This window comes from Abramis brama, assembly GCF_963993115.1.
Source record: "Abramis brama genome assembly, chromosome: 11".
Lineage (NCBI taxonomy): Eukaryota > Metazoa > Chordata > Actinopteri > Cypriniformes > Leuciscidae > Abramis > Abramis brama.
This window is the reverse complement of record NC_139973.1, coordinates 16,866,668-16,888,604: the sequence shown is the minus strand read 5'-3', so window position 1 is coordinate 16,888,604 and position 21,937 is coordinate 16,866,668. Positions and strand designations below refer to the sequence as shown.

The window sequence follows — 21,937 nt, the reverse complement described above, 5'->3', positions numbered from 1 at the left end:
GTTTGTAAGTCATTCACCCATTGAGTTCTCTTATGCTCAGTAGAGTCTTTATGGTTTTTCACCAGGATGTTATAGAGTAACGATATCTGTCCCTTGCCAGTACAATTATTCACAGCTAGGTTTTCTAACATGGACAAGCGGGGTTGTATATAATGTGTCTGTGAATAAACAAAGCTCCTTAACTGTAAATATTTAAATAAGTGCGTCCGAGGTATATCATATTCATTTCTAAGTTCCTCAAATGAAGCTAGTTTACTTTCCTTATATAGATCCATTACTTTACAAATGCCCTTTGTTGCCCACATTTTAAAACCTTGGTCTTTTTTCCCAGGAGAAAAGTTATCATTCCCCCATATTGGTGAAAAGCCTGAAAACAAAGTAGATTCACCAAGAAATTACTGTACATTGTGCCAGACATTAATTGTGTTTCTCACAAAGGGGTTATCAGTGAGCCGCTTCAGTTTTTTGACAGATGCAGAGTATAAATTGGTAGCCTATTATTATTAAAGGTTAACAATAACAACTCAAATATAATACGGTTTTTATTATAATAATGTTATAATATTTTAACAATATATGTTAAAATATAATAAATATGTAATATAGTGCACATATTTGGCAAAATACTCCTCTATAGCTAATTTTAGCCTGCATGGCTTTCCAGAGGTAACGTAACGTTAAATGTAGCCTAACGTTACGTGACATATTGTTCTCCAGCTGTTTATGACCTCTTTCCACGGTTGAAAAACACTGATTGGTCGATATTATGTATGAGGGTATACATTTCGGTAAGTTGTACTTTATCTTTCAACATACCTATTGTTCGTTCGTGTTTATTGACTAATTAATAGTAAAGAAGAGTGAGATCGGTTCACCTGCCGCTTAAACCGAGGCGGTACAGCGGTCTGTCACGTCACATTTACAAGCGCCAAAACGTTATTTATTGTTTGAATTTCGTAATAAAATTGACAGAAAACGGAGTGCTGAAAATTTGTTTCATATCAAAAGTAAACTGCTCTGTCTTGTCTGTCGGTGTCAGTGTCCTCATTGCTCCATGCTTTTTCTCTGCGTGAGAAAATGGATGTGTGGCGTGAGGAGAGCGTGTCTCACGCTGAGAGCCCTTTTGAGAAATTTCTTTCTTTTTTTTTCTTCTCTCCAATGTTTGGTTACCAACATTCTTAAAAATATCTTCTTTTGCGTTCCACAGAAGAAATAAACGTCATACCGTTTTGGAACGACATGAGGGTGAGGATGTTGACGAATTTTCATTTTAGGTGAACTATCACTTTAAGAAATATTATAGAAGTCTTGGAGATCAGTTAAAACACTGCCACAATAAATTGTGCAGTAGGCTAGTATTGTATTATTGCTATATCTGTCGTCAAGCATGTTTCCTTCCTGTTGTAAAGCAGTCACAATTAACTTTTGTCCCTTGGCAAGAGCTGAGCAGTGTAATGGTGTGAAACATGACAGTAAAATTTTGATTTATTATTACAACGGATGCAAATTAAAGCCGTAAGTAGGCTAAGTCATGCAGCCAAAATAAAAGTGATTGCGTCTCGGATGCATTTTCACTTTTGTTAATTGAAGAAGGCTATGTTTTGTTCACAGCCTGCTAGAGAAAGTATTATATTTGGACAATTTTAGATTAAATTATAGGCCTATATATATATATATATATATATATATATATATATATATATATATATATATAATTGTTTTTTTGTTTTTAAACCGCCTTTTTGCCGTTTATCAAAGTGTCCTTAACGCTTTTTGTCTTCAGTTTGAACAACATATCTAAACTAGCCTACGTTTGACGAAAGTTGCTCGTTTGAAATAGCAATTTTCTTTTTCAAGGTTAAAAGTTATTTTTCTGGGTTTATTATTTTACCTGGGTTTATGACATTGCACTTGATTCAGAGTCTCCTTTCCATTCTCTTATGGAAAAAGGTGGAGCTTCCCAGAATGAAAGACCCCTCTGTGCGCACCTTGGACGTACGCCCGTCTTGGACGTGTCGTTTTGAGTCCTCGTGTCTAGTCATATTATAGTCTATAAATTTCGAATGTGACTGCACGTAGAGGTATATCGTTTATGATAAGGTACCATTTCCAGTTTAGTTATGTCAAAGGGCTGAGTTTTGGACTTTGCAACAGACTCTCAGATATAAAGCTACAGTAACACAGTACAGTAACAACATCTGCGCACTCTCGAGTCAGAGATGGACACCTGGGCTTTTCTAAGTGTTCTGCTTGCAGTCACGCATTATGGTAAGAAACATTTAAAACTTGATTTTGATTTCTTGATTTTGACATTTAAAAAATGATTTTCCCCATCCCACTCAGGTTAATTATTATAGCTATACGTTTCTACGCTGTTATGTTTTTAATGTTAGCAGCGTTCTGAGCAGGAAATCAGAACATTTTGAGGGGAAAATTATGATGATGATATTATACATTACTTTGTGCAGTGTCAGGGCAGAGTACGATAAAGTGGTGCACTATTTCTGAGGCGGAGGAGTCCAAATGTAAAGCCATGTCTCAGGCCTTCACCAGTGCTTCAATTCGACCAGCAATACAGTGCGTCCGTGTCTCATCTAAAGCAGAATGTGCTCAAAAACTCACCGTAAGTCTGTCTATCTATCTGTCTGTCTGCATGTCTGTCATCCATCTATGCATTAATATTTAGGAGGCTTATAGTATCACATAATTTACAAAAAAACTTTACAAAGGATATGTCTCTGCTCAGATAGCATGCTTTGAAAGTGTGTAGTGTTTTTTTATTTGCAGAAGAACACTGAAATCATAATTGTATTAACAATGTAAAAGCCTGTTGAATAACTAAGTTGCATTTGTGATTAATATTGATTTTGACAGAAAAAAGAAGTTGATGCCTTTTCAGCCAGTGTTTCAGACATATACAACATTGGCAAGCAAGCCAGCTTCAAAATTGCAGCTGGAGAATCTGGAGCAGATGGTATGATCAATGTCCTTATTTTCAAGATACCAGATTATGCAAGTTGTACCAATGAACTCTGTTGAAATGGAAAGACAGTGATTAAGGACATAGGTAACACTTTACAATAAGGTTCCATTAGTTAACTACATCAGTTAACACTATCTAATAATGAACTGCACTTCGAAAGCATTTATTAATTTTGTTAATGTTAATTTCAACATTTACTAATACATTATTAAAATCAAAAGCTGTATTTGTTAACATTAGGTGAACTAACATGAACAAACAACGATCAGCTGTGTTTGTATTAACTAACGTTAATAAATATGAACAAATACAGTAACAAATGTATTGCTTATAGTTAGTTAATGTTAGTTAATGCATTAACTAATGATAGCTATTGAGCCATTATTGTAAAGTGTTACCAGGACATAATTAAATGTTAGCAGCAACATTAGTTTGATTATTAACAGATGATGCCTGTATCTGTATTTGATTTTCTTATTATAATTAAAATATTATAAATGTACATTGTAATAAAAGTACTGATGTTATGGACCATCCATTGTTTTATCTGGAAGAATTCAACTTTTAGATCAACATAAAATGTAGACTAAAATAAATCACAAATGTTTTTCAGGGAAAGGAATAACTTACTACGGTGTTGCTGTGGTTAAAAAGACAAATTCAGCCATCAACATCAACAGTCTGAAGGGGAAGAAGTCTTGTCACACCGGGAAGAACCGCACAGCTGGCTGGAACATCCCTCTAGGGTATTTGATTGACACTGGGATGATGTCTGCCGTGGGCTGTGACATCCCTCAAGGTACTCCTTTACTTTTGGTGAAGCGCATCAAAAATTGTCAGATTGCCTTTTTCAGATGGAAAAGCATATTGTGGATTATCTTGGCTTTTTAGGGGTTGCTGACTTCTTTAAGGCCAGCTGTATCCCAGGGGCTAAAGACGACCCTGCATCCCTGTGTGAGCTCTGTGTGGGAGATGAAACTGGAAAATTTAAGTGTGACCCGAGCACCAATGAGAAATACTATGCATACAACGGAGCATTCAGGTACCATATTCTTTGTCACATCATACTACACTGAAATCTGGTGCAGTTGCAGCTTTGATAGTGAGAAATATTCTCAGTATGTCAGTAAATTGATGTTTTGGGCTTCACAGGTGCTTGGCTGAGGATGCAGGTGATGTCGCCTTTGTAAAGCACACCACTGTAGGCGAGAATACTGATGGTAAATATTTAGTCTAGTCTGTGCTTCTCAACCAGGGGGCCTCACCAAACTTCCAAGGGGGCCACAGAATGCTAAAAAAATAGATATAGTTAAACAGAATTAACATAACAATATTAATAAAACAACATGTAATAAACTAACACAATGTAAATTAAATAATAATAGTATACATAATAATAATAAGGTCCCATTTGTTAACATGAATACAGTATAGTTATAGTTCTGTTATTATAGCAAGTTGGGGCCTTCTAATATTGTGTTATGGATAACTGATAGATTGTGATCTGTATATGAAGTTAATAATACATCTTTTAACTTTGTGTGTCAGGTCAGGGGGAATCATGGGCTCACGACTTGCACTCTGAAGACTATCAGCTCCTGTGTCGGGACGGCACGCGCAGTCCAGTCAGTGATTATGAGAAATGCCATCTGGCTCGAGTGCCATCAAGGGGGGTTGTTGTCCACACTGACATCAGCAGTTCGGTGGTTTACAACATGTTGCGTGAGGGAATGGTATGATCCTTTAGTGATATCGAAGGTTTTCGACTTCGTTAGGATTCATTCATTATTTTATAATAGAGTGAATACAAAATGTACCTTTTATTTTGTTGTGCAACGTACTGTTTCATTTAAACGTGTTTGTGTGTTTCTCTTCAGCAAAAGTCTGGGTTCCCTATGTTCTCCTCAGCAGACTTCAATGGGGAAAACTTGTTGTTCAGCGACGCTTCAACCACATTTATCCAAGCTGGAAATGAAAACTATATCGAATGGATGGGCCGATACTATGACATACTGAGAGCTATGGACTGCTCAAAGTCAGGTGTGAATCTCTGCATCTTCAGCAAACAATGAGAAATGTTCTATTTTCTTTCTTGCATAAATTGTGCTTAAATCTGTTTCTCTGTTGTGTGTGTGTGTTATATAGATGTCCCCTCTCGACTTCGATGGTGTGTCCTGTCTAGTGGAGAGCAGCAAAAATGTGCAGACATGGCTGTGGCTTTCAAAAGCAAAAATTTGATTCCTGATATTCAGTGTGTCTACGGCACATCTGTGGAAGACTGTTTGAAGAAAATACAAGTATGCTAGTCCAGAGGTGGAAAGTCCAGGTTCAGAAAGTAAAAGTCCTCCACAGTATTTTGTTCCAATCACCTGGATTTGCTAATTAGCACAGTCTTTCAGCCAGGAGATACTAGCTAATTAGAACTAATTAGTGAAATCAGCTGGCTAAGTTCATGGGTGGAATAAACATATGGCAGGACTTTTACTTTCTGACCCCTGGACTTTCCACCTCTGTGCTAGTCAACAGTCATTTAAATATCAAAACATCTTATCCATACTTGCTTTTTTCTACATTTTTCTTAATAACACCTGCAATAGAGTGCAACGATCAAGTTCTGAAACGTAAAATCTTTTTAATTTTATCCGTAGAGAAATTGATTTGTATAAACTCAATGCAGGTGAAAAAGTTGTGCTCTATTGGAATGTGACTCTTTTCCTCCAGAACAAGGAAGCTGATGTCATCACTCTTGATGGAGGCTACATCTACACAGCGGGAAAGAGTTTTGGTTTAAAACCTGCAGTTGGAGAAAGCTACACAGGTTAGTGCCATACACTGTCCGTGTACTTTGACTTATCCAGCTTCATATGCTTCCATATACTTTTTATATCAAATTACCTGAATATAGTACAAGGTAAACATTCAAAATGTGCTCTCTAGGTAACTACTTTGTGTTTGGGAAAGATTTTCAACAGTGCCTGATGAAACATTAGCTGTTTTATTCATAACTGATGATTCATTTTCACAAGCCACTGTGATTCTCTGTCGTAGGAGACACTGACGGAAGCATTTATTATGCCGTGGCTGTGCTGAGGAAGAGCAACAGAGACATCCAGAGATTCAGTGACCTCAAGAGCAAGCGCTCTTGTCACACAGGTTATGGCAGAACTGCAGGCTGGAACATTCCCATGGGTCTGCTAATAGAAAAAGGCATCATCAGACCGGAGACATGCCAAGTGCCCCAAGGTAGGACATGTAGTGGACTTATACCATGGGGTCCCAAAGTCTGAGACCAAAGTTAAATGTTTCAGATACACGTTTCACTCAAATTGTTATTTGTAATTTGTAAATGAAACATTTTGTGGTAACACTTTACAATAAGGTCTCCTTAGTAAACACTAGTTAATGCAATAGCTAAATTTAATTATCAATTAGCAACACATTTTTTTACAGCAATATTAATCATTGTTAATGTTATTTAATTGAAAAACGATTTTACATAGTGATGGAAAAAATATGAGATTTTGTCTTCACTTTTGATTTTGATTTTGGGGGGGGGGTTAGGGGGTTAAATAGAATTTTATGAAGTTTAGTGACAACATGTTACAATGTTTACATTGTACAATGACTGGTAGGATACAGTTTTTATTATTGCTTGACAAAAATTTCAAATTTCAATTCCATTCTTGTGATTTGATTCCGATTTTGATTCAATATTGACTAATTTGGATACATGTTTATTTTAAATTTTATTTAAAAAAATAATCTCACCTAATGCTGTAAACATAGAGGGCCCAATCTGCTGGTATTATTAAAGGTTAAAAATAAATTAAATTAAATATAATGCAGTTTTTGTTATAATAACAATTATTTAATGACATAAGTAAAAATATAATAAATATGTAATATAGTGCTCAGCAAAATCTCCTCTAGCTATTTTTTCTATTCAGTTAACATGATATGGTCATTAAATGGCTTTCCTGATCCTGAGGTAAATGTAACGTTATGTGACATAATTGTTCTCCTGCTGTTATACTGACCTCTTTCCGTGGTTGAAAAACACTAATTGGTCGATATTATGTATACTTTCGGTAAATTGTACTGCATCTTTAAATAAAAAAGTAACAGATGATCGGTTCACGTGCACTTGAACTGAGGCGCTCAGCGATCTGTCACGTCACATTTACAAGCGCCAAACGTATTTTTGTCTGAATTTCGTAATAAAATTGACGAAATCTAAGAGCTGAGAATTAGTTTAATATTAAAAGTAGGTACCTCTTTGCTCCGCAATTTTTCTGTGCGTGAGAAAATGGATGTGTGGCGTGAGAGCGTGTGAAAAGTGTCAATTGCGTGAATCTCACGCTCAATGCGTGAGAGTTGGCAAACCTGCAAAAGCATTCACAATTTTTTTTTCTCCCATATAATTTTTTTTCCTTCACCATGTCCCTTTAGGGGCTCTGTAGTACATGTTCGTTCACAGCTTATTAACTAATGTTAACAGACAACTTGATTTTAAAAAATTAAAAAAAAATGATTAGTATATCTTGAACTATATCTTTACATGACCTAAGGCTAATAAATGCTGTAATGTACTGTTCATTCTTAGTTAATGTTAAAAGATGAAACCTTATTGTTAAGTGTGACTCATTTTGTATTACATTAGAAATGAATGCTGAATAGAAGCACTTTCATTGCTGATCTCAGAGATTTGGACCACATTATATATATATATTATGATCATCCATCCATTCTACAAACAGCTTATTCTCTTTAGGGTCAAGGCTGGATATATCATGATTAAATATTTGCAAACACATTGCTCTAATAAATACAAGTTATGTGAATCAAATAGCCAGTAGTAACATTTCTTTCTCGTTGTAACCTAGTGATCTGTTAAGATTTGTATAATGTAATAATTACTTCTTTTTTTTTTGTCATTAATAAAGGCGATCACAAATTGTTATATATTGTTGTTTGCTGTATATGAATACCAAAACAATCAGTGCAATGAGGGTGTGAATCTGCCTTTAGCTGCTGGGGAGTTCTTTAAATCATCTTGTGTACCTGGAGCCAATCAGAACGGTTTCCCCAGTAATCTGTGTGAGCAGTGCATTGGAGACCGCAGTGGTGAGAACAAGTGTGAAAAAGGCAAGGACTTATACGACGGTTACGATGGAGCCTTTAGGTAATCCACTCTACTGCACAATAGATCTGAAAGATTTGGTGCTAATGAATCTGCATGACAAATAAATATTTGAACATGATCTTTGTTTATATTTCCAGGTGCCTTGTTGAAAATCATGGTGATGTGGCCTTTGTCAAGCATTCCACTGTATTTCAGAACACAGATGGTAATTCTCAGAAGTTCTCTCTTGCTTTTAGTAAAAAAAAACCTTAAACACCTAACTGCAGGGCTAATTTGCTGTGTGCTCTTTAATAATCTTTAATAATAATAATAATAAATAACAGTAATAATAAGAATACATTTTATTTTCTATTGTACTTTTCATTTAACCAAATCGGTTTAAAAAAAAAAAAAACACTTCTAAAAAAGTGAATGGTTGGAACTGGTCTAATTTTAATAATACGAAGAAGAAGAATAGTTTTTGATTAGGTCTCTGATTAACAATACTTCAGAGAGAAAATTAAGAAACAAAAAATTATATTATTCAAAAAAAAAAACTAAAAACCCATAGGAAATTTCAGAGAGAATTATGTAACAGCAAGCAGACAATTACTTTGTGTGTTAAAGTCTCGAGTGCTTCTCTCATGTCAGAATTATTATTTTCCAGGAAACAATACTGATCCTTGGGCGGAACAGTTGGATTCCCGTGAATTTCAGCTGCTTTGCTCTCAGGAGTCTCGTGCTGAAGTCACTCAGTACGCTAAGTGCAACCTGGCCCGCGTCCCTTCCCACGCTGTTATGATAAGACCCGATACCAACCACCACCTCATCTTTGGCCTTCTGGACAAAGCCCAGGTAGCTTACGCCAAATGTTATTTTTCAGGGTAATATGAAAATGGAGGTGTGACTTTCTGGTTTGCATCTTTCAGAACTTCTTTGGAGTTAATGCTGCCTCAGGCTTCAAGATGTTTGACTCCAAAGCGTATGAGGGGTCCGACCTGATTTTTAAGGACTCAACTATCACTTTAATTGGTGTGGGAGAGAAGAAGACGTATGAGGAGTGGCTTGGCCAGAGCTACCTGGATGCTGTTAAAGCCATGGAGTGTTCAGCTACATCAACAGGTACTGACAATCTGCATAGGCCTATATTTTTTTTCATCTTATGTGTCTCTCTCTCTCTCTCTCTCTCTCTCTCTCTCTCTCTCTCTCTCTCTCTCTCTCTCACTCTCACTCTCACTCTCTCTCTCTCACACACTCTGACTTTGTTTATCTTTAATTCTATTACTCTCTACTAGGCTTTTTTGTTTGTTTGTATGTACAAAATATCTCATTAAAATACATTCTTTAAAAAGTAAAAATCAATTAAATAAAAAGTGCAGTGCTATTCTGTTTGAGCATTCCTGTAGCTCAAACAGTAGAGCATGGTGCCAACAACACCAAGGTCATGGGTTTGCTTCCCAGAGAATGCATAAACTGATAAAATGAAATTTAACTCGCTTTGGATAAGTGTCTGCCAAATGCGTACATGTAAAAAAAAAGAAAAAAAAGAAAGAAGTAGAAATGATAATATTAGTTTTTTATTAAAATATTTTCTTTAAAAACATTAAAGAACATTAATAGTAAAATAAAATAAAAATTGTTTTTAAACGTAATAATAATTTAATACAATACATCCATTAAATAGACTATAAAAATAAATAAAAGAACAGGAAAGAACCCATTAATGGTAAAGTTTTTACATTGAATAATAATTATTATTATTCATATATGCACTAATTTCAAGAGAAAACGGTCTTGTACATACAAAAACTTAAATGGGTCATGAACTGCATTTTTTTTATGTTTCCTGAGATGCACTTATAATGTTAGTATGATTTTTACTTAAAAAATGGTCATAATTTCGAAATAAAAAGCCATTTTCTACCCTGATTTTAGCCCTCTGATTTGAACACTGTTGGAAGGGGCGTGTCTGCTGTGAGACTTCAGTGTTAACGCCCACTGCTGTGATTGGCTAACATCTTTGCAAATAAGTATTACATATGAAATAGTGGAACTCTTTAAGTTTTTTACTATTACAGCTGTCGAGATTAACAAAACGTGTAAAGTGTTGATTATGATCATATTTAGATCTATAGCATTATATTTAAATCGTGGCATGAAATGTTGCAGTGATGAGCATTGTAGCCAATGAGAGACATGTCTGTTGAGCGCATGAATGCAGTGATCTCGTCATTAATACTCGATTTCTGCACTCTCACAAATGCTTTCATCATAACTAACAGTGCAAACACAATGTAAGTTCAGTTCAACTTTATTGACAGACTCAGGGTCCATTAGAAAACCATCCAACATTACAGACACCCAACCCCTCCCTAAAAAAAACAACAACAAAAAAACAATTACCACTGTAATTACCACAAATACCAATGTAAATAAGAGATTCGTTGATTATAACGGGAGTTTTGGCGAGAGTCCAGATAACCAGTCACTGATAAACTCGCGCTGTGTGATTGACAGCTCCAATGATTGTAAAGGGAGCGTTCTTTGACCGCTTTCTGTATATAATTCAATCACATTTTAAATAACAGATTATTTTCATGCTACTAAGAGAAAACAATGTGAATTCACTTTCCTAGCATTAGGATCCTTTGGAAGGTAATGTTATTTTTAGTCCCATGATTCTGTATCTCTCTTCTCTCCTTCTCATCTCACTAACGCGGCAGTAGGCGGGGCCAAATATGTGATGTCAAAGTAGGCGCTGATCTGATTAAGCAGAGGCGGTCTTTCATATGCAATATTACATCATAATGTGGCAAAATCTGAAACGTGTTGTCTTCGGGGCTTGGTTTCAATAAAAGCTGTTTTTGGACTAAAGTTATTTGTTCTGAAACAGGAATTTTTTATAGTACAATGACCTCTTGCATGTCAAAAGATCAAGGAAAAATCGATTTCTCAATATTAAATCATTCATAATACTTGGATTCTTCTAGTAACTCTTTCCACTGTGTGTGCATTGGTTTCTCTTCCGTTGCAGTGTTGTCCTCATCCTCACTACTGCTGATGTCCCTGGTGTCTCTGTTGGCTTTGTAGCAGGTCTGCCAGTCACAGCAGGGGTTTGGCAACGTCTTCTCTTCTTGACTCTGACCTTCATACCTGTACCAATATATCTATAGGTGATTCAAGTTCAAATCAAGATGTCAAATTTAAAGCTACAATATGCTTAATAGCAATGCATTTTATCTGTGATTGTAATGGTACATACTGTAGTATGGCTGATAAGATTTCTGAGGGAGATTTTGAGGACTGTCTTAAATTAGGAACCACAAAGAGTTGTCTGAAGTCTTTCTTTAACCTAGAGTTTAAGTTTAAACCAAAGCTGATTCATTATCATGACCATTTGTATTATTCTACTCTGAAATTACTGAGGGCAATAGCCATATCAGTGCATATGCTTTGCCTGTTACATATTTATTGCACAATGTTTATTGCAGCACTTAAAACCAACATTTATTATGCTATGAACTACTTGAAGGCACATGCCATATCAGGGAATATGCTGTGTCTAGTATTTTCCTCTTTGATGATTTTCTTTAACTACTATCATGCCGTTGAATGCAACATGCACTGGAGTTTTACTACTGAATGGATTGAAAAGGTTCTTTTCCTCTCATATTCTCCCCAGACTGAAAGCAGAAGTAAATTAGTTTTCAGTGGGCTTTTTCCTGCTTTTGCGGTCTCAAATCAACAGCACATTGTGCAGCTCATGCATATAAAATCCAAAATAATTTTTTAACCAATCTGATAATTAGTCACTGAGTTGAAATAAGTTGTTGAATTCTGATACACTCAGTAATGCTGTCATATCTGGGGGAGAAATATATATTTCCAGTGCCTGTGCAGTCTGTTCTGTTGCAACATTAAAAACCTTCTGTCTCTGCATTTTGTTAGTATTGTTGCAAAGCTGTTAAATGTTAAATTCCATTTACTAAACAAAGTTCTCAAACTGTATATTAAAAAGGTGACAATTTGCTTGCCTTTTTTGTGGTAGTAACTGATTGTAAATTCCAAAAAAATATTCATACAGATCATTTTAGTCAGGTGAACCCCTACACTGAGATAAATAAACATTCATACTATCCATTAAACATTTGTAGAAATTCAAGTCCAAGCAGATGGGGCTTAACAAGAGTCTTGTCTAAAACCCACAATGGATGGACCTCCAGCAGATTTTGAATCATTTATATAATAGATCATCCCTTCTGCTTGCTTTTTCACATCTGCTTTAGATGTCTGTTCCATTATAGTATTCACTTTTTTGCTTTGAAATTTGATGTTTCTTTGAGAGATTTATTTTTATATGTTGTTCAGATACCATATCAGTGTATATGTGCTGACACATGAATGTCTTGCATTAATGTTTAGCCTGCTTTTTCTTGGTTGCAATTTCTTAATGAAATGATTGAGATATAACTAATATTTAGTTGCCAGGCCAGTGCGTCTGCTCAAGTATTACAACATACTGTCTCTTATTTTAAATAAACAAGCATCATAAAAATTTGGGTTGTTGTTTTTTTTTTTTTTTCATTGACCTGTGTTATTTAAAAATGATGTGATGTCCAAGATTTCATTTTAGTCAAGATCTGTTATTATCCAGTTAAGTTTATGAAGAGGTCATATTTTAAAATGAACTTGAAGGAGAGTTTCAAGTGTCACGCTGTAAAACCGGGTAAAGCACTGTGCCAACTAAAAGGGAACGTTCTCAGATGTTATATGGGACCAGTTGCATAAACTTATTATGTTAAGATACAAGATCTTAAACACTTATGACCCACTAGCAGTTAGTCAAGAGGCAGTCAATCTTTTTGGGAGCAAATTAGGTCAATCTACGTTTCTATGTAACTGACTTCAAAAAGTTATGAACAATTTTTTTTTATATAATTTTATTTAAAAAAAAATATATGTATTTTTTTTTAAATGTATAACCCCCAATCCCTTCCCATAATGTTTGCATAATGATAAAATGGAATGTGTCCTACGTTTGCATAACAAGAACGTTTTAAACAAAGGGGCATTTAAACATTCAGAGAACATTTAGAAATAACGTTTTCATAACCTAATGGGAACGTTAGCATAATTTATTTATTTATTTATTTTTTGTTAGCTGTTGTTAAAGTGTACACACCTTTTCAACCCTCTCAAACGATTTTGAGATGCTAAAGTCAAGTGCCTGTGTTATAATTATTGTAAATAGCCTAAGTAACGTTCATTTGTACACATAAAGCTTGAACTAGATTCGAACAGCCTATTACCTTAAATAGATTTGTGCAATTATTAAAACACTGACTTGTAGACTTAAATATAATGAAAATAAAGAAACAGATACATTTTATATCTAAATTACTGTATAGCTATATCCATCCATCTCTTTATTGTAGATGGGTGGTTTTATCTCAATGGCTGCATAACAGCTGTTGTCTTAGTAGCACCATCTGCTGATCATATTACCATATTGGATACCACTGTACATCTATAAAACTTTATAACGCAGCATGAGCAAACGGAGGAACATTTGTAACATTTAAGAAAATGTACGTTAAAACTGCTACTGGCTATTTGGAGCTTAAGGTGTAATTTATGTTTCCTGTATCTCTATGGGTCACCGAAACATAAAAGGTTTCTATTAAATTAAAAATATTTATACTGTTAGAAAATATTTGAATATCTTTTAAATACATGTATTATATTTACATTTCTAATAATAACATTTTTATTATTTTTATTTTCATTTTGTAGGCTATGCCATGGAAAACTACTTTCGTTCCTTGGGACTTTTATTTTAAAAATTGGTGGCCATGTTTAGGTATGTGACAGTTTACTTCACAACACTACACAACCTCACTCCTGTTTACTACCTACAGGTGTTAAACGCATAACAACGTCGCATTCATGTCTCGTTTCAAAAGAGGAGCACATGTGGACTCTAGAGCAGGATTCAGACAGGAGAAAGAAGACTGTCCTGTCCCATCCGGATTACTGAAAGCTGCTAGAAAGAGCGGGCAACTCAATCTATCCGGGCGCGGTCTAACCGAAGGTAACGTTAATTAACGTTACAGTTAACGTTACTGGAAAAGGACTATTCAATTTCATTTAACTAACCTTACAAAAAATACCAAAGCAGCCATAATTTGTGGCGCTGACATACTGTAATGCAGATATGACATTTGTCATTAATGTCATGGAAAAAGTCATGAAAATGTCAAAGATTTTGTTCAAGTTTATGTTCAAAAAAAGTTTGAATGAGTTCTATCATAAGACATAACGTTACAGTAAAAACAGCAGCTGTAGCAACAATGGTAGATTGGGTGAAACTATGATTAAAATTGTGTAAGTTATTTTTGTAAGATTCTACATGTTATTTGGGTTCAGTTCCTCAGAGTGTGTGGAGGTTGAATATAGACACTCCTCAGGAATCTCAGCAGAACTTGTCATTTGGAGCTGCAGATCGGTGGTGGGAACAGGCAGATTTGACCAAACTTCTGCTGTCCTCCAACAAACTCCAGAGCCTCTCTGAAGACGTCAAACTCCTCCCTGCCCTGCTTGTCTTGGATGTAGGTTTCAGCATATTTCATTTTGTTTGAGAAATTAATGTTATTAAAAAAAAAAAAAAAAAACTTGCATGACAACACTACTCTATCATGGTTAAATCAATGTAACTAGTCCTTTAAAGTTTAAACCACACATTTGTTATATTATATTATATTATATTATATTATATTATATTATATTATATACAGTTGGGTCCACGAGACCATTAGTAAAAAAAAAAATATATTTTTTTTAATTACAAATTATCAGCATAGCTTTTGAGTGAGTCAAATAGAAATATTTCACATCTTAGTATTTTAATTTTCCATGGAGTTTGAGGGTGTAAATTGTAATTAATTGTAAACTATGTGCCTTTTCCCAGGTCCATGACAATCAACTAAGCTCACTACCAGATTCTATTGGAGATTTAGAACAACTACAGAAGCTCGTATTGAGGTACTGATGGAGGCAACACTCTGTATAAAGCAATATATAAACTTATTAATGTGTAGACCTTGTGCCATAATACCTGGTCCTTTCTGCAGTCACAATAAACTGACGGAATTACCTTTGGGTCTTTGGAGGCTTACAAACCTGCGATGTCTCCATCTGCAACAGAATCTGATCAAAAATATTCCTCTGGATTTGGGGAACCTGGTTAATTTAGATGACCTTGTAAGTGACTGACCTCTTGTCTTGACCAGCAACACACTACAGTATATGGCCATCTAACTGCATCATAAAAGCCTAGTTCCTCAAATAATGTTAATATCTCTCAGTTTATATCAATGTACACTACCAGGTTTGGTGTTGGGAAGATTTTTTTTTTAATGTTTTTAAGTATGTAAAGAAGTATCTTATACTCGCCAAGGATTATGCTCTCTTATGCTGCATTTATTTGATAAAAAAAAACTGTATATATGTATATGTATGTATTACAATTTAAAATAAATATATTTTAAAATATAATTTATTCCTGTGATGGCAAAGCTGAATTTTCAGCATCATTACTCCAGTCTTCAGTGTCACATGATCCTTCATAAATTCTAATACGCTGATTTCCTGCACAAGAAACATTTCATAAACAGTTGTGCTGATGTGTGTAAACTGTGATGCATATTTTGCAGAATTCTTTAATAAATAGAAAGAACAGCATTTATTTGAAATATAAATCTTTTGTAACATTATATTGTATTTACTATCACTTTTGATGTAATGTGTCCTGAATATAAGTATTAATTTCTTTCTTTAAAAAAAAAAACTTTTAAATGGTGGTGTGCATCAGAAATGATCCACTGCAGTATGATCATTTGTTATACCTTATAAATCAAAGATGTTTGCTATGAATGATATACTTCAGTATTCCAGATATTTAGTTATTTCCTACTCTTCCCTCCAAAAGGATCTCTCCAATAATCATCTAATGGATATTCCAGAAAGCCTGGCAAACCTGAAAAGTCTTGTGAAATTGAATTTGTCCTGCAACAAGCTCCAGAGTCTCCCTCCTGCCATCAGTGAAATGAAAAGTATGTTTTGACAGCAGGCAGCAGGTTAGATGTGAATCATGTTTACTGGTTAACCCGTGAACTCATCCTTCTTTTATTATCCCTCACAGACCTGAGATTGCTGGACTGTTCGCAGAATCAAATAGAGAGCATTCCTCCTGTCCTGGCTCAGATGGAGTCCCTCGAGCAGCTTTACTTAAGACACAACAAGTTACGATATCTTCCCGAACTGCCCTGCTGTAAAACACTCAAGGTAAACCAAACCACTGATGTCGTAGAATAAGTTATGATTGTCTTAAAAGAGAAAGACTAACACAAGGCTGGATTATGTTTAAAGGACCTCTTTTGTGGGAACAACCAGATTGAGATGTTGGAGGCAGACCATTTGAAGCACTTGAGCTCTTTGAGTTTCTTGGAGCTCAGAGATAACAAGGTGAAGAGCCTTCCTGAAGAAATAACACTACTGCAAGGCCTGGAGCGCCTGGATCTGACTAACAATGACATCAGCAGGTGCTGGATATAATTATGTTATTTCATGTATACTGTGAAATATAAAATATAGTACTGTGTTTTGTATCACATTCCATTGGGAAACAAAATTATGGACTATTATCCATTTTTTATTACTCATTAGGCAATACAGATCTGCAAATCAGTTGGATAATATTTAAGAATTATTGTACCGTAAAATGAGAGCACAGCGTAAAAATTCTTCTTTGTAGATTAAATTGATGAAAATTCTGTCTTTATTTACTCAGTCAGTTCATATCTTTCCAAACATGTATGACCTTCTGTATTCTGATCCTTAACATGACTGTTTAATGACCAAAAACAGATAGTTATCTTATGAATTACAGGGATAGTGAATATTAAATGAATGAATTAAAATTCAGTCATCATTTACTCACCTTCATGTCATTCTCTATCTATCTTCTGTGGAACATAAAAGAAGATAGTTTGAGAAATGTCTTTTTTTTCTTCTCCATACAACGCTAGTCGATGGTCAACAGTTTTCAGAATGTCTTCTGTTGTGTTCTGCAGAAGAAAGTAAGTCATTCACAGTCTCTCTCTTCTGTGAAACAGTCTGCCATGTGGACTTGGCGCATTACCTAAGCTGAAGTTTTTGGCTTTGGAGGGCAATCCACTGAGGGCAATCCGCAGAGACCTTCTGACTGTGAGTGTTCAACATTTCCCATGAGTAAACAGCTTGTCTGTCCTCTTTTGTTCTTATTAATCTCAGATACAACACCGGAAAAGTCATCAGTGAAATGCATCAGAAACTGTTACAGTATCTTCTTTGCAGAAAGGAACTGGTGAACTCCTAAAATATCTCAGAAGTCGAATACAAGGTATGTCTAACACCAAGTAAAGATTTGTAGAGTGTAATATCATTTTTAAATGATCATTGATTTATACATTATAAAAGAGACAAAGAAGGTTCTTTGTAACATCCTTGTGAGTTTTTGTCATGTTTGAAATGTAGAGCAACCTGATGGGGGCTTGAAAGGAGATCCAAAAACAGCAATGACTCTTCCAAGCCAAGCTAAAATCAATGTACATGCCATCAAAACTCTGAAAACGCTAGACTACAGGTAACAAAACTTCCTCATAAGCAACTTTGAGAGCGGGAATTTGTGCATTTAACAGTGAAGATTTGCCATTTTCCTTAGCGAGAAACATGAGGGATCCATTCCCGATGAAGTATTTGACGCCATTGATGATAGTCCTGTGTCCAACGTAAACTTCAGCAAAAATCAGCTGACGGCAGTTCCACCGAGGTACAGTAACAGCAATGGCCTTTCCATTTCAGAGATTTACTGAACACTTACAGTGCTTAGTTAAAAGAATTCTCTCATTTCCTGTAGAATTATGGAGTTAAAGGACACCCTGGCAGACATTAATCTTGGGTTTAACAAGCTAACAACCATTCCAGTGGACTTTTCCAAACTGAAACAGCTGCTACATATAGATCTCAGGTAATCCTAAAACTGCCTTTTAAGGCTCCAATTTCAAGATTTAATTCTCCTAGTTCAGTGGTTCTCAAATGTTTTTGTCACACCAGCAACATTTGACTACTTTCGATAGTGTTGTATTTTTAAGATGGCACAAAGGACAAAATAACTATACTTATCTTGTGGCTGGTAAATTCTAGGTTCTGAGTTTTAAAGGACAAATCTCTGAGTTCAGATATTTTGTGTTCTGATAAATGTTGCTTGTACAAAATATACATACTTAATGAATATTACTCTAAATAAAATACTGAATACTTTAAAGACCTCTGATGTCACTTAAAATTGACATCTTACCATGTGCACTGAACTAAATTATTATTATTTTTTTTCAGAAACAATCTATTGACCTCACTGCCAATGGAGTTGGAAGGCTTAACCAAGCTGCGGAGTGTTATTTTGTCTTTTAATAGGTAAGTTCTACCATTACCACGCTTACAAAGTACTAGTAACTGAATATATATATGATATCACTGTTTCTGTGTTTGTTGTGGTCTAAATCGTTATTTATCTTTAGGTTTAAATCATTCCCAGATGTGCTGTACCGCATATCATCCCTTGAGACCATTTTAATCAGTAGCAATCAAGTTGGAGGCATTGATCCTGTCCAAATGAAGACCCTAAATAGTCTGTCTACTCTGGATCTGTCCAACAATGATATCATGCAAGTGCCACCAGAACTTGGCAACTGTACCAGTCTGAGGTGAGGTTGATGTTTCCTTCTGATTCTAGCAAACTGAGGACTTTAGTCTGGGTAGAATCCATATTTTACATGAATGAATGTGAGGTAGAGATAACAAATGTAGGCTACAGTCTTTCCAATGGACAAAACAGATCTTTACAGACTTGAGACTGTTAGTTTAACATGATAACATGATTTATCTTATGTCTTTAGGGCTCTAATGCTTGATGGGAATCCTTTCCGTAATCCAAGAGCTGCCATCCTTAGTAAAGGAACAGATGCTGTCCTTGAGTATCTCCGAGATCGTATTCCAACATAATTTTCACGTTTAATATCAATTCAACCATCGGTGATAAGCAATCAACTCTTGTGCCATAACACTTTTATTTGCACTTCATGACCGTATAAAATATACAAGACAAAAAAAGAAAAGAAATCATCTCCTGCCACTTGTTTTAATTCATCTTACCTGCCACTCTACCCTTAAAAATGACATTGTAAAATCATTACAGAATTTTGTAATTACATATTTTATAAATAAACACATCGGCATACTTTGTAATGAAATTAAGACAAAAGGAAATCAAATTAATAAAAAAAAAAAAAAATGTGTGTGCAAGCTTTAAACTTTATAATTGCTTTTCAGTGTGAACGTTTATATTTTCCATTATGAAAGCACTAGTAATAAATTATGAATATTAAGAGTTTTGGTTATTGTGTGTTATCATCTGTAAAGGACCACAGAATGACCAGTAGTAACAATAGTGACATTTTTATTATTTGTACAATAAAGATACATTATTCAAAACACCTCTTAGATACTGAAAAAATTCTGTACTCCAAAGCCGAAAATGGCTCCAATATTTGCTGAACAGCATTGGACTTTCTTCTCCTTTTTATACAGGTTTGTCATTTTAATTTTTTGTAACTAAAATTTATTTTAAATATGTACATATATCATCTGCAAAATGCATTCTAGACACAGAATATATGTCATCAATTACATATTTGCTGTAATACAGAAAAAAATCAGGAGTAAACTTGCATGTGCAAATAAATGATATGATAAATTGTCACTAATTCTTTTGAACTAAATTGAATAATTTATTCTAGATATAATTACTTTTTGCACAAAAATGAAACGGCATTCAAGTTCAGTAAGTCTTAATACTGCAGAAAGCTTTAAGTACATTCACAATCTATTGGAATAAATTATTTAAATGTCTCCATTCATAGTTATTTACATCAATACTGCAAATAGACTGAATAGTACCATATATTACCTTTTATATTCAATAGGTCTTTAAACACATACAAAAATGACCATTTGTATATTCATATACATATATGTTTATGACACAAATTCACAATAACTTTAGAAAGAATTGTACATATTTGTTTCTAGTCTTTCCTTCCCTCACAATCTTAACTCTCTGTCCATACATTGGTTCTGTGTTCTTTATAAAATTTAACAATTTGAGCATAGCTAATATCAATATATTAGAAACCATTATCTGAAAACGTTTAGTAAAAATAATCATTATCAAATGTTCTTTCACAATAGTATTTGAACAATTAATTGCATCATCCATCATAATCTTTAATACTCAATCTTTCTGTGAAGCTAAATGCAGTGGGTGTTGAGTTTGGGGTCTTTCAGAAGTCTCGAAACTCTCCCTCTAAATGCTACATTTTTAGCAACATTTGAGACATGCCTGGGAGGGATATTATGGCACTGTTTGTCACGATGATGACTGATTTAAAAGGGGGAAAAAATGATGCAAAACAATGGATATGTAAAAACAGTTTGTCCAAAACACACAGACCCCTAATAAGCATCCTAATAAAACAAGTTTAAGAGTGAAAGCATGCTCTAATCAGTAAAGCCTTACATGTGTACACCGTTTCTAGTCCGTTTTATTATGACAGGAATTCCCTTTGTTGTCCCATTAAAAAAAATGATTAAAAAACTTAAAGCAGCTTAACAACATCAAAGCAACTGGAATTAAGCTTTTTTGCGTTCTTTTTCCATTTAAGCTGTAGTATGTGTTATGAAAGTACATTGTTATATAGAAAACGGTTGCCGATAAACTGCCACATGTGCATGAATTTTCCTGGCAGCAAACAAATTCAAAAAACATGGAAATGTGCATTCGCGTTACCTAGCGATTAGCGAATGAATAAGACCCACCCGGGTGTGAGCTAGGAAAAATCCATGTATGCCAATAGAGGGCGCTGCAGGAAAACCTCAAAAACGGAGGAAATATTGCTTAGGGAATCTTTTCTGTCATTTGATTTGTGCAAATACAGAAATGTTAAAAGGGGACTTTTTTTTTTGTTTGTTTCCCCTAAATTGTCATTTCGTGAGAAGGATATCTCTTCTAGATTGTTACAAAAACTCGCCAGTGTGTTAGAAAATCATCGATGTGTCTTTCATTCACATTCTACGCTCTAATCACATTTGAGTTGTAAATGTATATATTTACACAAGGCATTTACAAAGTTGAGGCAGTGTCATGGTGGGTAAATGTCCTTAAAAGCAGATGTGCTTTCATGCTCCAAGATTAAACTGAAAAGCTGCTAGGAAAAATAGGTACAAAATAATACGCCATATAAATAAGCAGGAAAAAAGTGCACCCACTTACAGCCACAGGCTGAGATAAAGAAGAATATCAACAACATCAACGAAAAGATTTCAACAAATGAATGTTGGTGTAGAATGTGTAAGCCATATGTAACGTTATTAGATATGTCCTCTAGTGTACATTTGGCACTGGAATTTGCCATTGGTCCAGCAATTGGCAAAATTGTTCCTAGATAAAAAGACAATGTACAAGTTCCTGTGTTCCATCTGGTTGAGAAGTCTTTAAGCTATAAAAATATTTATATTGTGCTCTCCCTTAAGATTACCAAGTCCACAGTTTTCGGGAAATTCTTCAGAAGAGACACTGCAGTTTCATGCTCCATGTGTAAGAAACTATGTCCGTTCGCCTGCAATGCAAGAATGAAGCACATGGTAAACAAAATGAACTGGGAGAGGAAGGGAGGAAA

General features: G+C 34.8%; 3 protein-coding genes across 12 annotated transcripts in view; 2 read left to right on the top strand and 1 right to left on the bottom strand.

Moving 5' to 3' along the window:
• The first annotated feature begins 1,980 nt into the window (after positions 1–1,980).
• Positions 1,981–12,664, top strand: meltf (melanotransferrin). Its single transcript, XM_084129932.1, has 16 exons — positions 1,981–2,268; positions 2,469–2,623; positions 2,875–2,974; positions 3,597–3,782; positions 3,875–4,025; positions 4,136–4,203; positions 4,532–4,716; positions 4,861–5,023; positions 5,129–5,280; positions 5,705–5,801; positions 6,032–6,226; positions 8,012–8,165; positions 8,264–8,331; positions 8,773–8,960; positions 9,035–9,227; positions 11,140–12,664. The coding sequence occupies exons 1-16, from the start codon at positions 2,220–2,222 to the stop codon at positions 11,193–11,195; spliced, it is 2,160 nt and encodes a 719-aa protein (XP_083986058.1). The 5' UTR covers positions 1,981–2,219; the 3' UTR covers positions 11,196–12,664.
• A 1,296-nt stretch (positions 12,665–13,960) lies between these two features.
• On the top strand, positions 13,961–21,751 carry lrrc40 (leucine rich repeat containing 40). The gene is made up of 15 exons (XM_084129686.1): positions 13,961–14,196; positions 14,532–14,713; positions 15,073–15,146; positions 15,236–15,365; positions 16,093–16,216; positions 16,306–16,448; positions 16,533–16,705; positions 17,279–17,369; positions 17,499–17,544; positions 17,679–17,787; positions 17,866–17,973; positions 18,061–18,171; positions 18,540–18,617; positions 18,722–18,907; positions 19,100–21,751. The coding sequence occupies exons 1-15, from the start codon at positions 14,052–14,054 to the stop codon at positions 19,203–19,205; spliced, it is 1,806 nt and encodes a 601-aa protein (XP_083985812.1). The 5' UTR covers positions 13,961–14,051; the 3' UTR covers positions 19,206–21,751.
• Positions 19,643–21,937, bottom strand: part of lrrc7 (leucine rich repeat containing 7) — a 112,985-nt gene continuing 110,690 nt past the window's right edge. For all 10 annotated transcript variants that reach the window (XM_084129680.1, XM_084129681.1, XM_084129676.1 and 7 more), the window contains one exon: positions 19,643–21,877. In XM_084129680.1, coding sequence (XP_083985806.1) covers positions 21,770–21,877 — 108 coding nt within the window. In that variant the 3' untranslated portion in view covers positions 19,643–21,769. The remainder of the gene's footprint in view (positions 21,878–21,937) is intronic.

What these genes read in the sequence shown, in the direction of transcription:
- lrrc40 (XM_084129686.1), top strand. Translation starts at nt 14,052, where the DNA reads ATGTCTCGTTTCAAAAGAGGAGCACATGTGGACTCTAGAGCAGGATTC. An exon ending in CGGGCGCGGTCTAACCGAAG is followed by an intron (nt 14,197 to 14,531) that starts GTAACGTTAATT and finishes ATTTGGGTTCAG; the next exon opens with TTCCTCAGAGTGTGTGGAGG. An exon ending in CTGAAAACGCTAGACTACAG is followed by an intron (nt 17,788 to 17,865) that starts GTAACAAAACTT and finishes CATTTTCCTTAG; the next exon opens with CGAGAAACATGAGGGATCCA.
- meltf (XM_084129932.1), top strand. Translation starts at nt 2,220, where the DNA reads ATGGACACCTGGGCTTTTCTAAGTGTTCTGCTTGCAGTCACGCATTAT. An exon ending in GCTTGCAGTCACGCATTATG is followed by an intron (nt 2,269 to 2,468) that starts GTAAGAAACATT and finishes TACTTTGTGCAG; the next exon opens with TGTCAGGGCAGAGTACGATA. An exon ending in AGTTGGAGAAAGCTACACAG is followed by an intron (nt 5,802 to 6,031) that starts GTTAGTGCCATA and finishes TCTCTGTCGTAG; the next exon opens with GAGACACTGACGGAAGCATT.